We start from the raw sequence: 24,107 nt of genomic DNA on the forward strand, positions 1-24,107 counted from the left end.
AACTTTGTTTGGTCTCTCCATGTCTGGTTTTGGCGCCACGTACCAGCTTCGTAGCAAATGAAAAAAACGCATGACCCTTTAGTCTTGACATGTAGTCTGGCGAGGCCGACTGGTTGTGTACAGAGTTTAGGCATGCGAGCAGGTGAACAAAACAGACAGAGCTATGGGCTTGGAGAAGCTGGAGCACAAATCTGCAACCGGTTGCTGGCCAAGGCGTTGTTATGTCGCCTTGGCACAGAGTTTCTCTGCTATAGTTGGAAAGATTACAGCCTGGTTAGGGAGCGGCGCTGTTAAATATAACCAGAGTAACCATAGCAATGATAGAAAAGTAGGCATTGGCGTTCTTCGGTGTGTTTCACTTCTAAACATGGTTTTGCGCATGTCACTTGTCAGCCAACTGATGGTGGTACCGCAATAGCTTTCGCGCTGGGTCTCTAAGTTTACTGAAGGACCCCGTACCTAAACAGTAGGCCTGAAAACTGTAACATCGTTTCTGCATGCCGTCCACTTCTGAAGAACCCTGGTCTGGTCGTCGGCTGTTTCGTGTAATTTACTGGTTCGGGGACATTGGCTCAAAATATGGACTTGCAGTCGCTGAAAATGGGTTTGACGCTTGGACCTTTTGCCAAAGAAACCCGCTGGCATTTCAGGAACTGATAGCCCATGGCTGATGTTGTCAGAGCCCAAGGCTCATGAGAAACACTTGTGCTAGTTTATGAACCAGCTTGCTTAATGTTTGCTCATGAAATAATAGCTGGATATCGAGCAGCAGTGGAGGCGTCCACAGATCAACGAGTTTTCCAAGAAATCGCTGCTGGAGCTTACGCTGCTACGATATCTCCACGCACACCATACGTGTACATGGAGCTCTTTATTTTCTGTGGCAAAACAAGTATACCCTCCAGCTTGTCTTGTCGTTCACGCCATCGGAAATACAGTATGGCTTTCTGCCCCTAATAAAACACACACGCGAGAGAGACAGGAACATGACGGACGACATGGGCACCCATGTCCTCGCGTTTATGCCTCTTTCTTGTGTTTGTGTCTTAGGAGCTTGCTCCTAAAGCTTGCGCCCTGTTCAGGGGCCGCCGACGTGCACACCAGTGTTGCCAGTCTACACTTTAAAAATCACGGCACCAGGTCACCGTTTCTTTCTCTTCTCTGGTGTTTCCAAAAATGCTCACTAAATGGTGGGCCGCCACTAAAGGCGTCGTCACCAAATGTTCTGTAAAGGGCTTCACCCTATAGTTAAGTTGATGGCGCACAGTTTTTCAAAGAACTAGGGTTTAGAGACAGGGAGGGCAAAATAGACTTCAAGTAGGTAGAATTAACTAGAAGGAGGTTATCGGATTGGTGCCTAAAGTCAAGGCATCAGTGAAAATCAAGCCATTCACTGTAAACTACGAGTCCTCAACCTCACTATTTAAAAAGAAAAAATAAATCTAGGTGTTCATTCACTAATTATTACGGCTTGGTGGCGTTATCCACCACCCGATCTAAAGGGTACTGCCATATCAATCCATCCATCCATCCATCGTCGGTTTTTGATGGCCCGCGTGCTCGCCTCCTTACAACTACATCCACTACGTTCTCGTCGCTTCATATTGTCGCATGCCTTTAGAGCCCTTAGTGAGGTTTATTGGACGTAGATGTAGAGCGCCAGGACTCTCGCGAGACGCGTCACTTGGCGTGCACTCAAGAAACAGATATCGCGTGCACTTCTTTTTTTTTCTGTCCTATGAATCTGCATAAGCATGTAACCCACTACTGCAGGTAGCATTATTCCCTCCTCTGGGAAAACGGCATCGCCTTGATGTTGCAAGTTAGGTGTAAGACAAAACAGTAAAGACATTACGCAGCGCGATAAGATAAGGGTGATGAAAGGCTAAGGTCGAGCAGTCAATGAAACGTTAGGCGTAATAAAAACAGGAAAATAATGGCAAGAGAAATAATGAACGCGCGAAATAAGGTTTCGTACACCTCATGTTTAACGTCATTCCCGCGGCGCAGCACTTATAGGGTCCTAAGTACCGGCTTAGCAACTTTTGCGAGAGACCACGCCGGCAAACAATATTCCACACCCTAACTTGGCCTCCTGGACTGTCGGGCACGTATCGATGGCAGGTATTGTAGCATCGTGCATCTGCCTGCTGTTGCAGTCTTGCAGACTGATGTGCAGCCGTGTGAGCTGGCGAGCTTCCTCAGCACGTTCGGTGAATTCTTCGGTGTCAGCTGTTCTGGTCAGTGTCTTGACAGAGAAGAAGAGCGTCCAACATAGTTTAAGCTTCGCGCCCGTATACAAGGCGAAATGGCGTGAAAGATGTTGTTTCCGAACGGCGGTGTTGCGAACGTCACATATTGTAATATCAGATACCATCTTTTGTGTTGGACGTCGATGCACAGAGAGATCACAGTGCTGGCTCTCTTTAGTCGCTCAGTAAGTCCGTTGCTCTGCGGATGGTAAGTAGTCTTCCGATGCCTAGTGTTGCGGAACCGAAAACCCTCGTCGGTAAGTTGGGCAGTGAATGCTGTTCCTAGGTTTGTTATTACTGTAGAAGGGGCTCCATGACGCAATACAATATGGCATATAAATAACTGCGCTTTTTCGGCAGCCATGGCTCGGGTTATCGCCTCTGTCTCAACATAGCGTTTCAAATAGGCAGTTTCGACTATCACCTATTTTTCGCCATTGGTAGACTGAGGAAAAGCGTCGAGAATGTCCATGCCGACTTAGTCAAAGGGCTTGTCAGGCGGGTCAATTGGTTGAAGTAATTAAGCCGGCCTGTGTCATGGTGACTTGCCATTTTCGCATTCATGACAGGCTTTTACGTACTGCTTGATGTTCGTGGAAAGGCCCAGCCAATAGTACGCCTTGGCTACTATGGCGAGTGTTCATGAGTAGCCTTGATGGCGGGATGTGGCTCGTCAGGGCAAGTGAAGAACACGTCGTCCAACAGGCCCCTCAGAACCCCCTCAGAATTACAAGGAGGTGCGTGCGGCTCGTATATAGGGTGTTTTTTTTTATACAAGACGTTGTCCGAAGGCAAAAAATTGGAAGCACACGGAATATATGGCGTGTTATGACTGTGGTACGACCTTTTGAATAATCTTTGACCGGTTGAATCTCATCGTCATCGCGCTGTCATCTGCTCAAGTCCGATGAGCTGAGGACGCCTAGAAAATCGTCATCGTATTCTGTTTCCCAACTGACGGCAAACATTGGTGCACGGGGCAGTGTGTCCACGTCTTCGTGCTTCCGACCAGACTTATAGACGGTGGTTACGTCAAATTCTTTTGGCCCAAACTCCATCAGGCAGTCGTTTTGAGGAACCACATATGTTCGCCAACCATCAGATGGCATGATGGTCCGTTGCAGCTTGGAATGAACGACAAAAGGACGTGATAAGAGCAAAACTTGCTGATCGCCAGTATGACATTGCGCTTTTACTGTCTCCTTGTTTTTTGTTTCCTCCCTAACTTCGTTTTCTGCAGCAATTAGAGCGCAGTTTTTCTCAGTCTTAAAAATCAAGTAGCCCAACACTTCACTTTGCTAACGACATTGAGACTTTCCTTTTCTGTGCTCGAGTAATTAGCCTCCGCACGGGACAGTGAGCAGCTCGCATAGGCTATAACTCTCTTGTACCCATGTTATGTTGGACGAGCACTGCGCCGAGGCCAATGTTACTGGCGTCAGTGTGCACATCTGTCTCAGCATCGTCGTCAAATTGTGCAAGAACGGGCGCTGACAGCATGCGCGGTCGTAGCTCGGCAAAAGCAGCATGTTGCTCGTTGACCCAAACAAATGGCGTGTCGTCTCTTGTTAGCAGAGTCAAGGATTCTGCTATTTTTCAGAAGCCTTTATTTAAGCGCCTGTAATAAGCGCACAAGCCCCGCCACGGTAGTCTAGTGGCTAAGGTACTCGGCTGCTGACCCGCAGGTCGTGGGATCGAACCCCGGCAACGGCGACTGCGTTTCCGATGGAGGCAGAAGTGTTGTAGGCCCGTTGATTGAGATTTAGGTGCCCGTTAAAGAACCCCAGGTGGTCAAAATTTCCGGAACCAACGTCTCTCATAAACAAATGGTGGTTTGGGACGTTAAACCCCACATATGATTTGATAATCATATAGTACGCGCACAAGCCCAGGAAGCACCGGACAGCTTTGTTGTCCATAGGAGCTGGCCACAGCAGTAAGTTTTCAAACTCTGGTCAAGCACCTCTGAGGCTGAACAGCTTTCCTAGCAACCCGAGCTCTTCGTAACCAAAGTGGCACATTTAGGCTTTGAGCGTGAGATCTCGTAAACGAATGGCCCCTAGCACACTCCGTGGGTGGTGGAGATGCTGTTCGAACGCTTCATAAAAGACGACCACATCATCAAGGTACACGAGACAAGTTTGTCATTTCAGCCCAGTTAGCACAGTGCCCATCATTCGCTAGAAAAATGCCGGGACTGAACACAAGGCAAAAGGAAGAACTAGAAATTCATTGAGTTCATTGGGGGTCAAAAAGGTGGTTTTCTTGTGGTCTCTGTCACCTACCTCGATCTGCTAGTACTCGCTTTTTAAATCCAAAGAGGAAAATTAGTGGGCGCTACGCAGCCTATCTAACGAGTCGTTGATGTGTGGCAGCGGGTTCACGTCCATTTTTGTCACATTGTTCAGCTTCCGGTAGCCTACGCAAAAGCGTGGCGTTCGTGCTCTCTTTTTGAATAAGACGACTTGAGATAAACAACCACTATTGGAAGGCTCGATGATGTCATCGTCAAGCATTCCTCGTGCTTGCGTACAAATCGCTTCACGCTCTGTTGCTGACACGCGGTAAGGTTGCCCGTGTATGGGGCGGGCGTCGTAATAAGTGATGATTCGGTGCCGAGTGATGGAAGTCTGACGAACCTAAGAACTAATGGTGAAGCATGAGTGGAGTTCAAGCAAAAGCTTTCTCAGTGCTGTCTAGCTGTCGCATGATAGTTCAGAACATATGTTGATATTGTCGAGTAGCATATTGGTGGTCTCCAATGATTCAGGTGTAAAGTAGTTGCGAACATTCGCATTTAAAGACGATAGTCTTTCTAATCATCTAGAAATGCTCATGAAGTAGTGTGAAAAAGGTGTCTATGTTCGTTACTAAAGTTCTTGACAAGCAACTGAGATCGGCCATCACGAAGCTCTATACTCCGAGTTGAGATCGGCCATCTTGAAGCTGTATACTCATAATACTTCGAGCTGCACAAACACCTTTTGTCGGTAAGTTGCCCAAGTTACTTTCCACGACGCTTCCCAATTTTAAAGTCCACAGCTACAGCCCTGGCCCACGGGTGGAACGCAAATTGCCAGCGGATATACAAAGAACGACGGGTTGCCGTTGATCGTCATGCTCATTGATTGCTCGGTTAGCTGAGAAGGTGATGCGATGCTTTTGGATATCAATAACAGCCCCATACTCCCGGAAGAACTCGACACCGAGAATAACATGACGGGGATAACATTCCCGTATCGCAAGAAAACTTGCTACAAAAAAAACGAAGAGACCAGCTTAGGGACGCGAACGCCGTAGAAGATAACACACACACGCTGGAAAGCGTGTGTGTGTGTCATCTCTTCTCTTGTGAAGGCGTCCTTAAGCTGGTTTCTCCGTTTCTTCAAGTAAGTACGAAAAGGCCCAGCAACAGATTCTCTTGCTACAAAAGTTGATCCGCAAACCGAAATTTCCTCGTGCAGGTTTCGAAGGGAGCACAACGGGGCCACCAGCCGTTTGAATATGTGGGCTACCCCAGGGCTCGATTACCTTTTTTTGTGCTTAATACAAAATAGTCAGCCCCGGTATGCGCCAACTGCGTAACCAGGAATCAGACCGCTATCTAGAAAACATTGCTCAGTCGTATGCATACTTTTTTGCTTGCGCCGATCGGAGGTCTTCAGCACGTCGACTGCCAGCGACCTAGCCTCCGATGGTCGCTTGAGTTAGCCTTCTCGGCTATAATGGGGGACTGTGCACCAGAAGATCACTGGGGCAGAGGCGAAAAGCGCCTCGGAGAAGTAGAGGGCGACAGCCGCCAGGAACCAGGTGGCATGCGCTGCTGATCCAGGTAGTCCTCGATATCCTGGGATTGCTGTTCCTACCGGAGAGGCGGCGAATATGCGGAGAAACCCTGTAGCTCAATGCGCCGGAATGAGCATTGTCGGTACAAATGATCGGCTTCACTACAGTGCATACACCAAGGTCTATGATTTGGAGTGCACCAAACACCAGATTCCCGGAGGATGGGCGTCTATCAACGAGGTAACGATCAGGTTGCTCGAAACGATGTGCACAAGGACTGGCATAAACGAAAGGTGGGGATGGAGGCAGATCTTCATAGTGTCGCGGCAGCACCGACCTAAATGACAGCACAGGATGTGGAGGAACGTACACAGGGGGAGAAGAAGCAGGACGCTTCAGGACGTATGCATAGGTTACACGCTGGTATTGACATCGTACATCAGCGGCGTTGACGAGAGTCACAGTGTCCCGGAGCACCTGCTGTAACTCATCTTATATGATACTTGCTAAGGAGTTCACCGTAGGGATGGGTGGTGTGGCGGTCTTTGGCAACTCTTCACTGTCTTTGGAATGAATGAGTTTTCGTAGACTTTCAGCACAGTTGCCGATAGCTGTGAAAACCTCAGTAGCGCAAGTGCTGTTCATTTGCCACTCGTACTGGGCGGAGCGGTGCTTGAGCATCTTCCCCACTGTGACCAGCTCAGATAAGAACTCAATGACCGTCTTCGGAGGGCTACGTACAAGTGCTTCTTGACGCCTCGCATCAGGTAGCGCAACTTTTTCTCTTCCGCCATTTTCCGATCCAGTCATCTGAATAGGCACGTCACATCTTCGACGTACGTCGCCATGGTTTCATTAAGCATCTGGATGTGGCCCTGGGTTGATCGTTCTGCTCGTTCGTGACGTTCAACATTGGTGTAAGTGTTGAGTAGCTGGCGGCTGGTTTCGTGCCTCGACGTGAACTGCTCCTCACCGTTCTGGCACCACGTACGTGCTCCGTCCTCCAAATAGAAGTACACCCGTCGCCGTTTGGTCACGTCATTCGAATCGTTCAAGGTAGCCACGCGCTCGAAGTCGGCCCAGCAGTCTTCTACGTATTTGTTCTAGGTGCCCTTAAATGGCTTCGGCACATGTGGGCTCTCCGTTGTACAGCGGTTCACCACAGTGTCTTCCATACCGGTTGCGGTCGTCTGGACGCAAGTTCTGCTCATACCAGTTAAAGTGGTGCAAATCCCCTCGTCCAGCGGCTGGCCAGATTCACGGGTGTGTTGACTGACACAGGTCTTGTAGGTCGACTCCCTGGAGAGGTGTGCAGCAACCGTGAGGTCTACCCAAAATTTGAACCAATTATCACGTTTTTTTTTGGAGGTAGAAGTGAAGTTTATGGGGCATATATTGTCACTTACGTTGTCACTCGGCTTGGTTTGTTTGCGTCAGTGAGATAGATACATGGGGTGCCGCAAAAACACAACCTTTATTGCACACACACAGTATAGGCAAGTACTCACAAAATACTAACAATCTCTGGAAAATATTCGGTCACCTGAAACAAAATATTTAACACGTCCCAGCATGCACGAGCCCGACGCGTGTCGCAATGCAATCAAAGCTAGGAACAAACGTCTCTAGAACAAACGGTGTGCAAGGTGTCGACCACTGACACCCGAGCATCGCTCACCCCGTCCGTGCATGCTGTTGTTCCTGGCGGTGTAGAGGGGCACTCAGCCAACGAGGCGAGGTATACCGACGTCGTAAACATTCGGTAATGGGACTCATGGTGGTAGCAGGAGCTCCAGGCACGTCGTAAGCCCCTTCAGACCATGAGCCGTTGACATGGCAGACGGGTGCCCGTGAGGCCCGGCTCGCTGAAAATCGGTGGCATGACGCTGATCTGTCCTGGCCGCTCGCTGCACCGCCCGCCAGCTGGGCGACCGAAGCCACGAAGACGGCAGTTCACCGAGGGAGAAACTTGGGTGGCTTTCGACGCGTTGCAGTTCCGGGGCAAAACCCAGGCTGCCTCGAACATCCGCTGTCTTCTCCGTCGTCAACGCTCGCCACGTTCACTTCTCTACACGCACCCGCCTTCCAATCTCGTGGGTACGCGCGCACTCCTCTTTTTTTTTTGTTTTCAAAATTTTTCGAGGCCTCGAACTTCTTGCATTTTTCTTTTTTTGTTTCTTCTTCGATCATATTCTTTCTGAGCATCTACATAGAAGAACAGTAGCAGGAGTTTTGCGCGACACATCGCTTGGGCCTGCACACGAGAGACGGATAGCGCGTGCACTTCTAGTGTGTCCTGCGCCTCTGCGTAAGCATGCAACCCACTACTACAAGTGGCAAAATGTGCACGGTAGCACGTGACAACTCAGTAGGATGAATGTTGCACACGGGTACTGATATCCTCTTTACTCTTCTCACTTGCCTGCTTGCTCTCAATCCCGTTGAAGAGCGCCTGATGGCTCCACGTCTGAAATTTTTGAGCGCTGAAAAATGTGTATAAAGTCGTTCTGTGCAGTCGACGTTTCGACAAGCGGACTTGTTTTCTTCAAGGCTAGAACATAAGTATGTTCTAGCCTTAAAGACGATTCCTGTTTCTAGAAACCGTGGTTCTGCACAACCCGAGTTCACGGATTTCTCATTGCAAGCTTCGATTATTCCCTTTCTACAATTTGTGAGCGTTATGCATTTCACTCTCGCCAGCAGCCAGAATGGCGTAAAGGAGCAGGTGGTGAATAGGCCCATCAACGTGGCGAACACTGTGTAGTCGAGGCCGCGGAACGTGCCCGACAACGCTGCCTTCGACAGACACATCATGAGCTGTCTCGTAAAAGGTTCGTTCTACAGAAATGGTCTCGCCAAGAAACGCCCCGTGCACCTCGGAGCAAGCACCTATGTCATTGTTCCCTTTGCGGATATAGAGGTGATTTTTTTTACTAGCGGTAGAGGGTCACACAATAAGGAATACTAGTGATGCGAAGAAAAAAAGGCATCTGAATAGCTGGAGGTTCGCATGGCAATAGTTTGCAGGCATCTTTAACTCGGTAAAAATAGAAAAAAACCTCGAGATGTGTCCAGTCAAGGTAACACTAAATGGAGTGGCAGTGTCAACTTTCGATACTTATCAGCATATAAGAAACAATAACCATCCGTTACTACTCAGAGTATAACAAAGCGAAACAAGCATTCGCCCATTTCCGCAACTTGTGATGTGCACACCATCGCTACGTTTAACGCACAATTCATCGCGAAAACATTATCTATTTTTAACGTGAGTGCCAACGTTATGTAAAACCAAGATCCTCCTTGAATTCCACTTTAATAGCCAGGAAAATATTGAAAGCTCGTCGAGCCAGCTGCTAGGTCTGGGTTTGAATGGAATAATCCAATACACGTGGCTTCTGTCCCAATGCTTCGCATGACATCATTTCTCACAATGCGCAGCATCTTTTGGGCTTTTCCCCATGTCCAGTGCCATGGGCCACGTAGCAGTATTGCATTGCCATATAACAAAACGTAGTTCCTATACTTTTTGTATGCGAAAAATATATGAAAGAATGTTGTATATGTTATCGGACACCTTTTGACGCGATTTTGTTTTTTCCTTTGACACAGAATCGAAAAGTGGATAAACTTATTCAGCATGCTGGGGTCAAGTATTCAACAGAACCTGATTGACACAGTGCTGCTACGTGAACAAACGGGCCAGCCAAACGCACGCTTTGACACTGGAATTTCCGTAGTTCCGTTGACACCAGCACAAGCACACGTAAGTATATGCATCGCTGCGAGTAGTGCATGTGGACTTTTCTGGTATGTGTTTTTCGCATGGACAACCTGTACTGATTAGGTAAACGAAGTTTTCCTATCGTTTCATGCGTAGGTCTGCTTTTGAAGGAGCGACTAAAACAAAAATACTCTGCTGCCGATAGGCTACTGGCGATTCTGTACTGAATAAATTTACTTTATGTTGAAAGCAATCCATAGCCACAAGTATAAAATCAGTGATGTAAGACGGTAATTGCTAATAATAACCTGTAGAACAAAACAGCTGCCTATATCAAGTAAAAAAATATGATGTGCGCTCCGCAGGAAAACATAAAGTAAATACAAGTCACAATTTCACCCCAAAAGAGATGAAATGAATGCAATAGCAAGAAACTGGAATATCACAAGATTGTTACAAGCAGCTCGATACTTGCAACGCACCACTGAAGCACACAAAAAGAGACACCTACTCCCCACCCACCCCCCAACACAAAAAACGCACACACAGGACAACATGAACCTGCAGCAGTAATAGTCGTTGCACTTTTCTGTTTGAGCAACGCGCTTCATGTGATGGCTATGCCGAACTCGACCTTCTGAGAAGTACACGTACTGACCCTTCTGCGTTCTCTACCACGACTGGCCTTCGATGCAAAGTGTGCCTGGTGTTCTTTTCTTTTACAGCGAAAGCTGTTATGCGATCTCCGCTCTGGTCACTCGCGGCACCGTAGTTGCACGCCGCTGTTCGCTGGTGTCCATAACTATTATTGCATGAAATCAGAAACAAAAATTACTAAGTAAACACACCAATCACAAAGTGGGGCTCGAACCCAGGCCCATGGCATCTCAGCTCAGTATTCTTCCACTGAACCACGCCGTTTTTTGCGTTATTGCCTGTTCCCAGACACTATATACAAGAACATTGACGTAAAGTTCAAGGAAACAAGTAGTTGCAGCCCTACTGAATAGACACTAACCTTAAAATGCATTGGGAGCTGTCAGGTGTTCCACCCTCGAGAATCACTCAGGAACAGATTCCTATGTTTTCTGAAGTTCTACAAGTTTCTACATGCACTCTCGGAAATACATTCTTGCGGATCATGTCTGAATCATAGCGAAACCTTGCCATACCGACACGCTATAAAGAGTGGAGGCCTGTTGGCATCATTAGGTCACTGGGAAACCATCGTTTTCTATCTACCGAGAAAAATCTGATACCGTATGAGTCTAGCTTGAATATCTTTTTGATTGTCCTCTCTAGTACATTCGAAAAATGCACCATCTCCCAGCAATGAAAAAAATGGCAGCATATCGACGGAGTAAATGATGGAGAGTGGGGTGAAGCATCCGTCCGTCCATGCGTTCGTCTGTGTGGCCATCCGTGCGTCCATTCGCCCGTCCGTGCGCGTGCGTCTGTTCATGCATCCGCACGTCCATCTGTGCGTCCGTCCCTGCGTTCGTCCATGCACCGCCTCTGCGTCCGCCCATGCGTCCATCCGTTGGTGCAGCCATCCGTAAGTCCGTCCATGCATCTATCTTTGTGTCCGTTCGTCCATCTATTGAAAACTCCAAGTACCCCCATCTCGCATCTTTTTATCATATAATCCGCATATGCACACACAGGACAACAATTGTCACAACTTTTCATGATAGGTAATCGATGACCTACCTCGTTCTTATGCAACCAAGCACAAGCTTACGACGGTCCCTCATTCTCAAACGAACGGCCTCACTGAACGTTTGAATCGTATGCTGATTTACATGCTTGCTATGTACGTGTCGACTGATAATCACGGCTGCGACATTGCGCCCCCCTTGGTTACTTTCGCTTACAATAGCTCACGTCACAACGCCGCCGGATATTCTCCCTTTTACCTTTTGTGTGGAAGAGACCCCGCATTGTCGTTTGCCATGCTTGTGCCTAACCTTGTCCATAGCATATTGTCACGGTAATAAAATCAGTGTAAGTAACAGTGTAGCAAACAGCGGAACAGCTTCAATCAAGCAGCGTGAGTTCGTCGTAGTCTTTTTGCCGACCAAATTCTTCGAAACGCACAAGTAATGATGACACTAGCCACGCGACAGCCGGAAACCCACTACCTGCTCGTGTCATTACTCCCCCTCTCGAAAAGCATCGACTCGATGCATTCAAATGAGTGAAGGCAAAAGCAAGTCTTCAGCGTGAGTAATACCATTTCATCCTAGCCACGCAGTTGATGTCCGGCTGGGCACCATGACGGGAGGACTACACGCTGGGCTCTGCGATAACTTCGTAGTTTACATTGCTGGTGCACTGAAGAACGCGGTAAGGGCTGAAATAACGAAGCAAGAGCTTCCCAGAGCGGCCGCGTTGGCGTACGTGACTCCAGAGCCATACTTTTTCTCCGGGGTGGTAGGTGATTTCTCTGTGGCAAAGGTTGTACCTATGAACATCGTGTTGTTGCTTAGAGCGAATGCACAAGCGAGCTAGTTGTCGAGCTTCTCCGGCGCGCTACGCATACTGGTCAACATTTTCGGTGGTGGTTGTAAATGCGTCAGGTAATAGCATGGCGTCTGACGTCGTAGTAACTTCGCGGTCGTGAAGCAGGCGGAAAGGTTTAAATCCTCTAGTTTTTTGCATGGTGGTGTTTTATGCGAAAGTTACGAAAGGGAGGACATTGTCCCAGTTCCTATGGTCTACGTCGACATACATAAAAATCATATCTGTGATGGTCTTATTGAGCCGTTCTGTTTTTCCGTTAGCTTGTGTATGGTAAGCAGTCGTTCGGCGATGTACGGTGCCGCTGAGCGCCATTAATTCTTCCAGTAGTTGGACAGTGAAGGCCTTGCTTCTGTCTGTTAGAACGACGGCCGGTGCACCATGGCGGAGGACGACAACATGAGTGAAGAAATCCGTGACATCACTTGCCGTACCGCACTGGAGTGCTCGTGTTTCACAATAGCGGGTTAAATGGTCAGTCGCAATTATTATCCAGCGATTCCCCGCTGAAGATTTCGGAAATAAACCTAGCAAGTCCATGTCAACTTGTTGAAATGGTTCTTGCGGTGGCTCCACAGGGTGTAAAAGACCAGCAGGTTTCATGGACGGGTTTTGCGACGCTGACAGTCTCGGCAGGTTTTCACGTAGAGCTTGACCGTACGGGATAGTTTGGGCCAGTAGTACGTGTGGTAGGATACGTGCCAGAGAATGCGTGAACCCTAAATGCCCGGAAGTAGGTTCGTCATGGCACGCCTTAAAGATGTCGTCTCGCTTCACAGACAGTACGGCCAGTAGGGCGGTTCGAGCGTTCATGATGGCACTACAGGATCAAAGCTCCTCTTGTACAGGACGTTGTCACGAAAGAAAAATGATGAAATTGTGCGCCTAAATCTTCGTGGTGGCTTTTCAAGTTTGTCCTTGAGATAGTCAGTGATCGGGCGAAGTTCTGTGTCATCACGCTGTATTGGAGCCAAGTCGGAGGCTGTGACGGCCTAGAAGAAAATTTCGTCGTCAGTTTGTTCAGGAGAAATCGATTCGACTGGGGCTCGTGATAGGCAGTCACCATCGATGTGCTTGCGTCCTGACTTGTAAACCATCGTAACGTCAAATTCTTGTAAGCGAAGACTCCACCGAGCTAGGCGGCCTGAGGGGTCTTTGAGGCCTGCAAGCTAGCAGAAGGAATGGTGGTTGGGGACTACTCTGAATGGTCGCCCGCACAAAAATGGTCGGAACTTGGCTATGGCCCACCCGACAGCTAGGCATTATTTTTCTGTGGTGGAATGGTTTGTTTCATCCGATGATAACGTACGACTAGCGTAGGGGATCACTCAACCGATACCTTTCTGCCATTGCACAAGGACGGCTCCGAGGCCGACATTACTTGCATCTGTATGCACTTCAGTGTCGGCATTTTCGTCGAAATGACCCAAGATTGGAGGACTCTCGAGGCATCGTTTGTAGCTCGCAAAAAGCTTCGTGTTGTTCGGGGCCCACTCAAAAGCAACGCTGTCTCTAGTGAGTTGGTTTAAGGGTTCGGCTATTTTGGAAAAGTTCGGAACGAAGCGACGATAGTACGCACAAAGGCTCGGAAAACGGCGTACGTCGTGTTTGTTCGTCGGAGTTGGGAAGGCAGTGACAGCCAGTATTTTCTCGGGGTCTGGGCGAATTCCATCACTGTTGAGGAAATGGCCGAGAAACTTGAGCTCCTCGTAGCCGAAGTGGCATTTTTCGTGCTTGAGTGACAGGCCAGCTGTTCGTAGCGCCTCAAGTACTGCATGAAGACGCTGAAGGTGCTGCTCAAAAGTCAATGAAGAAACGACGACGTCATCTAAATAGACAAGACTCGATTGCCACTTGAGACCGGACAAAACTGTGCCCATCATTCGTTAAAAAGTCGCGGGAGCAGAGCACAGTCCAAAAGGAAGCCCCTTGAATTCGAAGAGCCCGTGGGAAGTAATGAAGGCGGTCTTTTCTCGGCCACGCTCATCGACCTAAATTTGCCAGTAACCAAGGCTATCCAAGGCAATCCATGGATAAAAAATGTCGGGTGTTTTTAAGGCAGTCGAGTGAGCGGATAAACTTCTTTCTTCTTCACGGTGTTCAGTTTGCAATAATCAACACATAAACGCAATGTGCCGTCTTTCTTTTTTATCAACACAACCGGAGATGCCCATGGGATTGTAGATGGCTGAATGATGTCGTCAGCAAGCATTTGTTGTACTTAGTCGTGGATGGCGTCTTGTTCTCTGCGGGAAACTCGATAAGCATGTTATCGAGTAGGCCTTTCGCTGGGCTCTGTTATGATTCTGTGCTTTGTGACGCGTGTATGTTCGATTTTGGACGTCGTGGCAAAGCAATCACCGAAGGAAAACAGGAGGGAGCGAAGACTCTCTTGCTGTGAAGTCGACAGTACGCCGTTCACATCAGGCTTAACAGGAGACTGTCGTCGCGAGGATCAGAAGAGAGCTGCGCGAGTGAGAAGCTGGCTTTCAAGTCTCCAATTTCTTCGAAGTAAGCGATGACACACTACTTCACGAAGTGCTGATATTCATGAGTGAAACTTGTTAGTACACTCTTTGCAGGCTCTTATCTCAATTCTTTAAGACTACGGGTGACGCATACTTGACGAGACAAGAGCGCGGACACATTGCTTTCCACAAGTCCAAGAGCCGTTCGGTTGATGTCACTAAGCACGTTAACCAAAACACTGGAACGGGGTGGTACTGTCACTGAATCGTCGAATACACGCAAGGCCATCATACACTATTTACAATCCTGAGAATGTTCGTTACGTGAAAGCGTCACCAGCAATTCTCGGAGATATATAATAGCCCCATATTCTTGAAGGAAGTCTAATCCCAGGATGACCTGCCTGGATCATTCGCGCAGTACGACGAAAGTCCCGATGAAGTTCAAAGCGCCAATATGTACTCGGACAGTGCACCTCCCAGCCGGCGTCACTAGATGACTACCCGTGGTACGGAGCTGCGGGCCGTTTCATGGTGTCACCACTTTTCGGAGAGCAGCCGCGAAGTCACCGTAATCGGCGCCAGTATTGACAAGTGCGGTGGTCGAGTGATTGTTGACGGGTATAGAAATATCAGCGGAAATCGCTGCGTCACGTTCTGAACATTTTGTGACAGAAATATCAGCATCGTCAACGTGTCATGGCGGAGAATGTTTGTCAGCTCGGTCAACAGCGGCCCTACCCCCCGAGGCCGCTGGCTCCAGGCTTCCTGGCGTGGGCCAGGACTTGGGGACCTGCTTCGTACACCAGAGAACGTGGCGTAACGACTAGGCGAGCTGAGGCATCGAGGAGAAAGTGAGTGTGGCCGGTGGCTTTGTACAGGAGGAAACGACCACTACGCTGCTAGGTATTGCTGAATCCCGTGAGGACGCTCCCCGTTGCTAGGTCCACGCGCGTTAGGGTGAAACCCCTGGAAGCCCATCTTGCGATACGCACTCTGGTGGTACAGATGGCCCGCTTCGCCGCAGTGGTAGCAAAGAGGTCTGTTGTCAGAGGTGCGCCATACGTCAGATTTACGGGTGACTTCACGCGGAACGTCATACTGGAAAGTGCTCTCGTAGTTATTTGCAGGGGCGAATTGACGGGGCGATGGTGAGAAAGTAGAGGATGGCCGGCATCCGGCCGGCGTCCTCAATGCTTCGGCGTAAGACAGAGGAGGAGTTGCCGCACGCATTGGGAGCAATGGTTGGGTCACATTCCTGAGTTCATCGCGAATATTGTCTCCCAGAATTGTCGCACTTGTATGAGCAGAAGCGGGACAGACTTTTTCGAGCTCCTCTCGGACAATGCTCCACACAAGCTCGCGCAGTGCTGATAAGTCCTGTTCACAGGCGAAAGGTGCCACCGCGGCAACAGAAGCTTGGTAGTCGTACTGTAGAGAGCGTTGCTGAAGTGCCCATTTTATGGTAGTTGCTTCCGCGATGAACTCATCGACAGTGGTTGGGGGCTTGCGTATGAGTCCAGCAAAAAGTTGCTCCTTGACGCCCCGCAGGGGAGTCGAACTTTTTTTGTTTCATCCATCCCTGGGTCAGCCTGCTCAAAGGAGCGTGGCATGTCTTCGACAGACATAGCCACATTTTCATTTGGCTTCTAAACCCGGCTCTGCAGCGCCTGCTCGGCCTTTTCCTGGTCGATCTTTTCTTGGTGAAGACGGCTCATGGTTCTTGGTGATAGACGTTTCATGGTTCTCATACCAGATGCGAGCGTAGTCTTCAAGTCTGAAATAGACGTAGCAAAGCTTCTTCGTGTCGTTCTATTTGTTGGTGGCTGCGATCCGATTGAAGGGGTCTAGTCAGTCATCTACGTCCTCGAATACATCACCATGAAACGGCTTCGGGGTGCGTGCTTTGTAGACAACGCTTGGGGTGTAGGCGAGTTGGCCAACGTAGCTCTCTTGCGTCTGACTTGCCGTTGTGGTGGTCATTCTTGCCGAGCTCAAGGGACCAAATTCAGGAGGTAGTCCTAGCAAGCGTCGGCTAAGACGAAGTGCCAGGTTTTCCTCCGGCATTGTTGACATGGTGACAGAAGCTTGAAGCGGCTTGAGTTAGAACTAGCGAATTGGGATTGTACCCAGCACGCGCACCAGTTTATTACGGTAATAAAATCTGTGCAAGTAACAGTGTAGCAAACAGAGGGACAGCTTCGATCGAGCAGCGCAAGTTCGTCGTCGTCTTTTCTGCCGACCAAATCCTTCGACACGCACAAGTAAAGATGACACTAGCCACGCAACAACCAGAAACCCACTACATGTTCTTGTCAATATCACCGGACTATTAGCACAGCCGAGAAGGCCCGTCTGATTGCCCGATGACGCCTTTCGTGCTCGCAACTCCACCAGAAACATAGTTAAGACAGCGACCATCGGAACGTCTGCTTTAACTCGGGTGACCTCATTCTTCTGTGTTGAGGTCAAAATGCAGTCCGCCCGTGTACTCAGATTTCGGTACACGTTAAAGAACACCAAGTGGTCAAAACTTCCGGAGCCCTCCACTACGGCTACGGTGTTTCCCATAATCGTATGGTCGTTTCGGGCCGTTACACTCCGCATATCAATCAAATCAATCGTTCTTCTGTGGACTCCGTCACGGCATGTTGGCCAGGTCTAAAACTTTCTGCCCAAGTATTCCGGGCCTCACCATATGCTACGGAAGGTAACTGATGTTACCTATGATATAGCCTCTCTAGAGCCTTCGATTCTCTGCGCATCTTCCGACATCGTCTACGTCGCTCATTTGAAGCCGTACCTCTCATCCAACACCTAACAAGCGCCGGGTTGGCGCTTTTGCCGCCGGAGGTGGATGATGCAGTGTTGCGGCTATCCCTATGTGGGGTTGTGGAAAGAAGAGAACGATGCCGTGTTTGGTGTTCGGAAAACATAACGGTCACCATCTCGACTGCTGGACTATTTTTCTACTCTAAAGTAGTAAATTCACACGCACACACACACATATGTATGTATGTATGTATGTATGTATGTATGTATGTATGTATGTATGTATGTATGTATGTATGTATGTATGTATGTATGTATGTATGTATGTATGTATGTATGTATGTATGTATGTATGTATGTATGTATGTATGTATGTATGCGAGTGTGGGCATGTGCATATGCGTAAACTGACCACACTGTTCACGAACTGCTTCCTTACAGGGAAGACACCATAAACTCGAAAGAATGCTAACATATTCTTAATCCATTAAAATATGCCGATAAGTACTCGAAGAACTACAAGCCGATCAACTTGCTCTCTGCCATGCACAAGCTATTTACAAAAATAATTGTTAACTGAGAACATTAGAATTCAATCAACCGAAGGAACAAAGAGGACTTCGAACAGGCTGCTTAAAGAGTGACACCTCCCCCCCCCCCCCGCCGCGGTGGTCTGGTGGCTAAGGTACTCAGCTGCTCACCCGCAGGTCACGCGTTTGAATCCCGGCTGCGGCGGCTGTGGCGGCTGATGGAGGCGGAAATGTACGCCCGTGTGCTCAGATCTGGGTGCAGGTTAAAGAACCCCAGGTGGTCGAAATTTCCGGATCCCTCCACTAAGGCGTCTCTCATTATCATATGGTGCTTTTGGGACGTTAAACCCCACATATCAATCAATCAAAGAGCAACCCCATTAATACTACCAATAACGTGATGAAAAATAATAAGAATGCACCCAATCACTACACACAGCATTCGTAGATTATGAGAAGACATTTGATTCAGTAGAGATATCTGCGATGGTGTCGACACTGCTGGATAAGGGCTCCGATGAAACATATATAAACATCCTGGAGAGAATCTACAGAGGATCAACTGCCACCGTAGAGCTCTATAAAAAACCGACAGCATGCAAATGGAGATGGGAGTAAGATAAGAGGCGTCATCTTCCCAATATATTTACCGCGTGCCTACAGCAGGTTTTGAGAGGCCTAAAATTGGAAGATTTAGGGAGAAGAGTCATTGAAAAGTACCTTAGTAACCCACGCTTTGCCGATGATATTGCATTGGGGAGTAACTGAGAGGACGAATCGCAACTCATGATTACTGAATTAGACAAGGAGAGCAGAGAGCTTGATCTTGAAATTATTCTTTTGAAAAAGAAAACGATGTACAACAACTTCGGAAGACAACAGTGCTTCTAGCTATGCCCCAGAGCACTTGTATTGGTAAATATTACATCTAGAGGTATGAACCACGCATGTGAACCACGAGATTGAAAAACTATAAGAGTAAAAATGAGGTCGAACACGTTCCGCAAGCATTCTCCAATCATGACGAGTGAAGCGCTACTATCTATTAAGAAGAATGTATAATATATAACTGCTGCATATTGCCGGTTTTAAGTATGGAGCAGAAACAAGCACGCTTGCAAAGAAGGCTCAAGCTCAAGTTAATAATGAGGCAGCGAGCAGTGTAAACGAAAACGACAAGTGTCACTTTATAAGACAAGACGAGAGCAGATTGGGACGTGAAACAAAGCAGGCCTAAGAGTATCATATTCGAAATAAAGAAGAAGAAATGCTCATGGGCCGGGCACGTAGCGCGTAGGCAGCGTAACCGCTGGTTCTTAGGCGTAACTGAATAGATTCCAAACGAAGCAAGTGTTTAGGGGGGGGGGGGGGGGAATTGCAAAACATTAGCTGGGCAGATAAGATTAGGAAGTTTGCGGGTAGAAGTGGTAGCAGCAAGCACAGGACCGATTTGACCAGCGGAGTGTTGGAGATGGGAAAGGCGTTTCTTTTGAAGTGTGCGTAGTGAGGGTGACATATATATATATATATATATATATATATATATATATATATATATATATATATATATATATATATATATATATATATATATATATATATATATATATATATATATATATATGTGTGTGTGTGTGTGTGTGTGTGTGTGTGTGTGTGTGTGTGTGTGTGTGTGTTGCAGAGAAATACACACGCTGGCTGATAATGGGCCAGCTCATTTTGGTCTTTCTCTTCCTCTGCTGCGCCAAGGAGGCTAGCCTGTAATGCACCCGCGTCACAGCGCCTGTGCAGTTCTTCCTCATTATACTCGGCCATGACTGCTACCGTTCCCTTTGAAGCCCATGAAAATGTTTCTGGTGGGCGATGCTGCCTAAATCGCGGTAGACGGTGGCGGTTGTGCCACCACTAGGCTCGTTCATTGGTCGTATGTACATACGTCTGGTGGAAGGCACTGGCTATTTAGGAGTGGCTCAGCTGGGCGATGCTAGAATTTCAGTCAGAAATTCACCAAATATGATTCCAGTGGCCTACATTGTCTATGACCAAGACTTCGTAGGTCTTGGACACACTGTACTTTGGCTTGCAGTACTTGCGATGACGATGACTCCGCTGGATTCAGTTGGCTATGTATCAGTATTCTAACACCTTAGTCACGCTGCTACTTTGCAGGGAAAGTTATGTCATTCTCTTCAGGTGGATGCAGTTGGCAGTTTCGAGGTAGTTGACGTTCAGTGATATGAAGAAGCTTCACAAGGAATTTTTTCGGCGATGGTTCAGGCGGGTGGCTTCGATGTCACGGCATTGTCACTGGTACGTCGCGAGAGGCTTGCGCTTATTCTATATAATTTCGGCCATGTGCGCATTTGCAATGGGTCGATAGGTGCTTTGTTCTCCTATTAGGCACCAGCGTCAACGTAGGATGAGGTTCCCACGTCGATCAGTGATGTTGCTTGGGTTTCTTCGGAGCCGTTTCTGTGGAATTCCTGACGTTCTTGAAGCCGCTGTGAGTTCAGGCCTGACATAATCATGCGAAGCCGTTTCGATTGGACGATACTTGTGTTCTTTGGGGAGGCCTTCGATCGAATAAATATCAGTTTTCACAGGCCATGGTGGGTTCTGGAAAGTTGGCTCTTAGCGAGTTATTAAGGCTTTTACGTTTGATCAAGAAATGCATCCAACGCAGATCTACTTCCATCTGGTCAGTGATGATGTTTGTGGAATCCGTGGACAGGAATGTTTGATTAGAGGATAGAACGTCCACTACAACGTGGGCAGATGCATCCAAGTGCCCAAATGATGACGAGCTTGGGGGCAGCTTTTCAATAGCGGCGGGTGGTAAAGGCTCTTGTGCCAGCTGGATGCTATCGTGCCAGCTGCCGGGGCAGGCTCATGGAACAGCTTGAGCCTGGCGTTTGTAAGAGAACGATCTCCGCAGTTTGCCAGTGAGTTGCAGTTCGTGTTACATCCTCTAGGTGGGGCCCTCTTTAGCTCCGTCCTAGAGGAAGGTCAAGTTAAAGTCGTGGTAGGCACAGGTAATACGGCCAAATACGATAATCAGGAATGCACTTAATTCGCCCCAGGACTACTGCCTCACACTTCTGTACCTATGCCTCGCCGTGGCACCGTCTAGAAGGTACTCTACGGCTGCGTTCCACGTTTCATTTCAGCCGAATCATCATACATGGTCACTACCCAATGCTCGGCGTGATCGTGAAAGCCATTGATGTCTGGTACTTATTTATTTATTTATTTTAAATACTGCGGAAACGTAGTCCAAGCAGGGAGGGCAATTACAATGGTACAACAGTGAACATATGAAAAACAAAAGAATAAATGAAATCAGAACACTAATACAGAAAGAGAATCAACGCGTTTGGCGAAACGTTATACGAAAAAATCAATCATTATCAACATTTTGGTGTCTATTTCATTACACAATTCTATTCAGTTATTGTACGAGGGAAAAAAAGAATTTTTAAATGTTTTCGTTCTCGCGAAGTAGGCTGTTAATGCATCTTGTCTATTGTGACGAGTGGTTCGGGTTAATAGGGGCGACAGATATAATGATGAGTCTATGGGTGTATTGTTCGTGTAAACTAGTATAAGAAATTTCATTCTGTATTTCTGTCTTCTCAAATTGAGTGGTTTAAGGCGGTTAGCCTGTTAAAGGCGGTTAGCCTGAGTCCTGTCTTGAGAACTTGTTAAATATAAATCTAACTGCCTTTCGCTGCACTCACTCGAGGTTATTGATATTAGTTACGAGGTTATTGATATTAGTGTACGTATCTCAAACAATACGTGCATATTCTAGTTAGGTTCTCCTTAGGCGTTATAGGATAGCAGTATTACGTCGGAAAGTGTTTTTTGTTAAGGTTGTGCCTCAAGATTCATGATTTTCCTAAGGCGGAGGAGCAAGTTTTACTGATGTGGTAATTCCGCATTAACACGTTGTTGAAGGTGACTCCTAGGTACTTGTATAGGGTTACTTTATGCAAGGGGGATGAACCTAATTTATACGTATGAAGCAAAGGTTAGTTCTTATGTGTCATTCGCATTAGTACGCTTTTGTCTGTGTTTATTGTCATTTCTCAAAGCATGCATCATTCAAGAATACTATTTAAACTATTATGTAAGCTAATTTGATCATTAATGTAAATAATGTCTTTAAAGAGCACACAATCATTGGCAAATAATCAAATCTGGACACCACCTTCAATCCAATGAACAATGTCTTTAATGTATATAATAAAAAAGAGAGGGCCGAGGACACTGCTCTGTGGCACATCTGAAGTGACTGGAAGTGAAACCCGATTTTTCACCATTAATTTCCACGAATTTATGCTGGTTTGTTAGTTATGCAGCAACCCAAAAAAATTACAATCCTGGGATTCCTGCATTTACAAGATTCAGAAATAATTTATCGTGAAAGACATTGTCAAAAGCTTTTCAGAAGTCTGGAAAAGTTATGTCAATTTGACCATTTTTGTCAAGAGTTGACGCAAAAAAAAATTAACCGTGATCAGCTGTGTGACAGTCGAATGCCCCTCCTAAACCCATGCTGATACTTAGTTAAAACAGAATGCATCTCTAAATATGTAGTTATGCTGTTTGCGATTATATGTTCAACAAGTTTGCAGCATGACGAGGTTAGAAAAATAGGGCGGTAATTTTCAACAAGAGGACGATCTCCCTTCTTATAAATTGGTGCAATGCGGGCTGTCCTCCAGCCACTCGGTAATTTTTACAACAGTAACGTACGAAACATAATAACAAGAAATTTTTATAAAGTTGCCACATATCTACAAAAAAATGAATTAGGGATATTGTCGCGTCCACTAGAACTTTTGGGTTTGAGGTTTAGCAAAATAGCAAGTACACCCGGTTCCGATATGAAACTTGCATCGGAAAGTTGCGGCACTGTACAGTTGTGTGAACAATCACTAAAAGTAGGAAAAACACCGTGAAAAAACATATTAAAGCGTTTGTCAAGATGTTGCTTATCAGGAACCATCTGTTCCTTCACTGTCATTTGCGATGTTGATTTTTTTCTTCTCGGCAATGTAATTCCAAAACTTACTTGGATCACTTTTAATGAAATCGGGCAAGGGCGTGGCAAACTAATAGTCCTTCTAATTACGCACCGCAAGCACGAGCTCGTTTTGCAATTTCGATATCAAGTTTGGCTGCTCGTGTGCCTTCTTCAATCGCCAAATTTTGTGCTTCATATGAATAATGTTATGATTGATTCATATTGTTTGCTTATGTACTCGTTTTTTTATTTGGGATGAATTTGTTTCAACAAAAATGGCACACACCTTTCAAGCCAGTTCAAAGTATGTTCACATTATTCCTATCAAAATTTTTAAGCAGTTTTTAAGTAATGAATCACACATGCGTCATTTGCGCCAGAATATTCTTTGACAGAATGGGCACATGATTTATCGGTTTTTCTACAGGAAGTAAGCAGCAAGGAAATATAGACAAGATAGTAATCTTATAGCGTGGGCTCAACAACCACCGTTAATTCAACAAATTAGCGAGCAAAGAATACCTGGTCTAAAACTGGTGATGAAAAACCTTGCACGCAAGTAGGTTCAACTACAGCTTGCACGAGAGCGTGGATTGACATGATATCAAAAAGTATGTTAACATCCCGGTTGTGATGAAGCCCATAGTCAAGATGCACCCAGTCTGTACCAAGCAAATAATGTCACCTACAAGAATAACCTTGCTACTCAAGTATTTATTCATAATACAGGATATTTCATGCGAAAATTTAGGGGTGGTGTCAGGGGGCCTATAAACTGCGAAAAGTACAAAGCTATAGCCCCAAAGCGATACCCTAATGCACAGGCATTCCAACGAGGGTATTATTTCCAGAAAAACAGCTTCAACCAGCTTTTTAACTAGGACTGCCGCACCCCCTCCCCTAGTCGACCTATCTAATCGATAAACATTGTAGCAAGGGGGAAACACATCTTCGTCATCAATTTCCACGCAAATCCAAGTCTCAGTAATAACGGTATTATGGGGGTCATGTTGAAGTAACAGTATC

The 24,107-nt window shown here is 47.0% G+C and overlaps 1 protein-coding gene across 1 annotated transcript in view; it reads left to right on the forward strand.

Moving 5' to 3' along the window:
* The first annotated feature begins 9,656 nt into the window (after positions 1-9,656).
* LOC142814698 (uncharacterized) overlaps positions 9,657-24,107 on the forward strand; it is a 110,614-nt gene continuing 96,163 nt past the window's right edge. Inside the window, exon 1 of the mRNA XM_075893876.1 lies at positions 9,657-9,804. Within this exon, the coding sequence (XP_075749991.1) occupies positions 9,679-9,804 (126 nt within the window). The 5' untranslated portion in view covers positions 9,657-9,678. The remainder of the gene's footprint in view (positions 9,805-24,107) is intronic.

Source organism: Rhipicephalus microplus, chromosome 4 (genome assembly GCF_043290135.1).
Source record: "Rhipicephalus microplus isolate Deutch F79 chromosome 4, USDA_Rmic, whole genome shotgun sequence".
In the NCBI taxonomy this organism is placed as follows: Eukaryota; Metazoa; Arthropoda; class Arachnida; order Ixodida; family Ixodidae; genus Rhipicephalus; species Rhipicephalus microplus.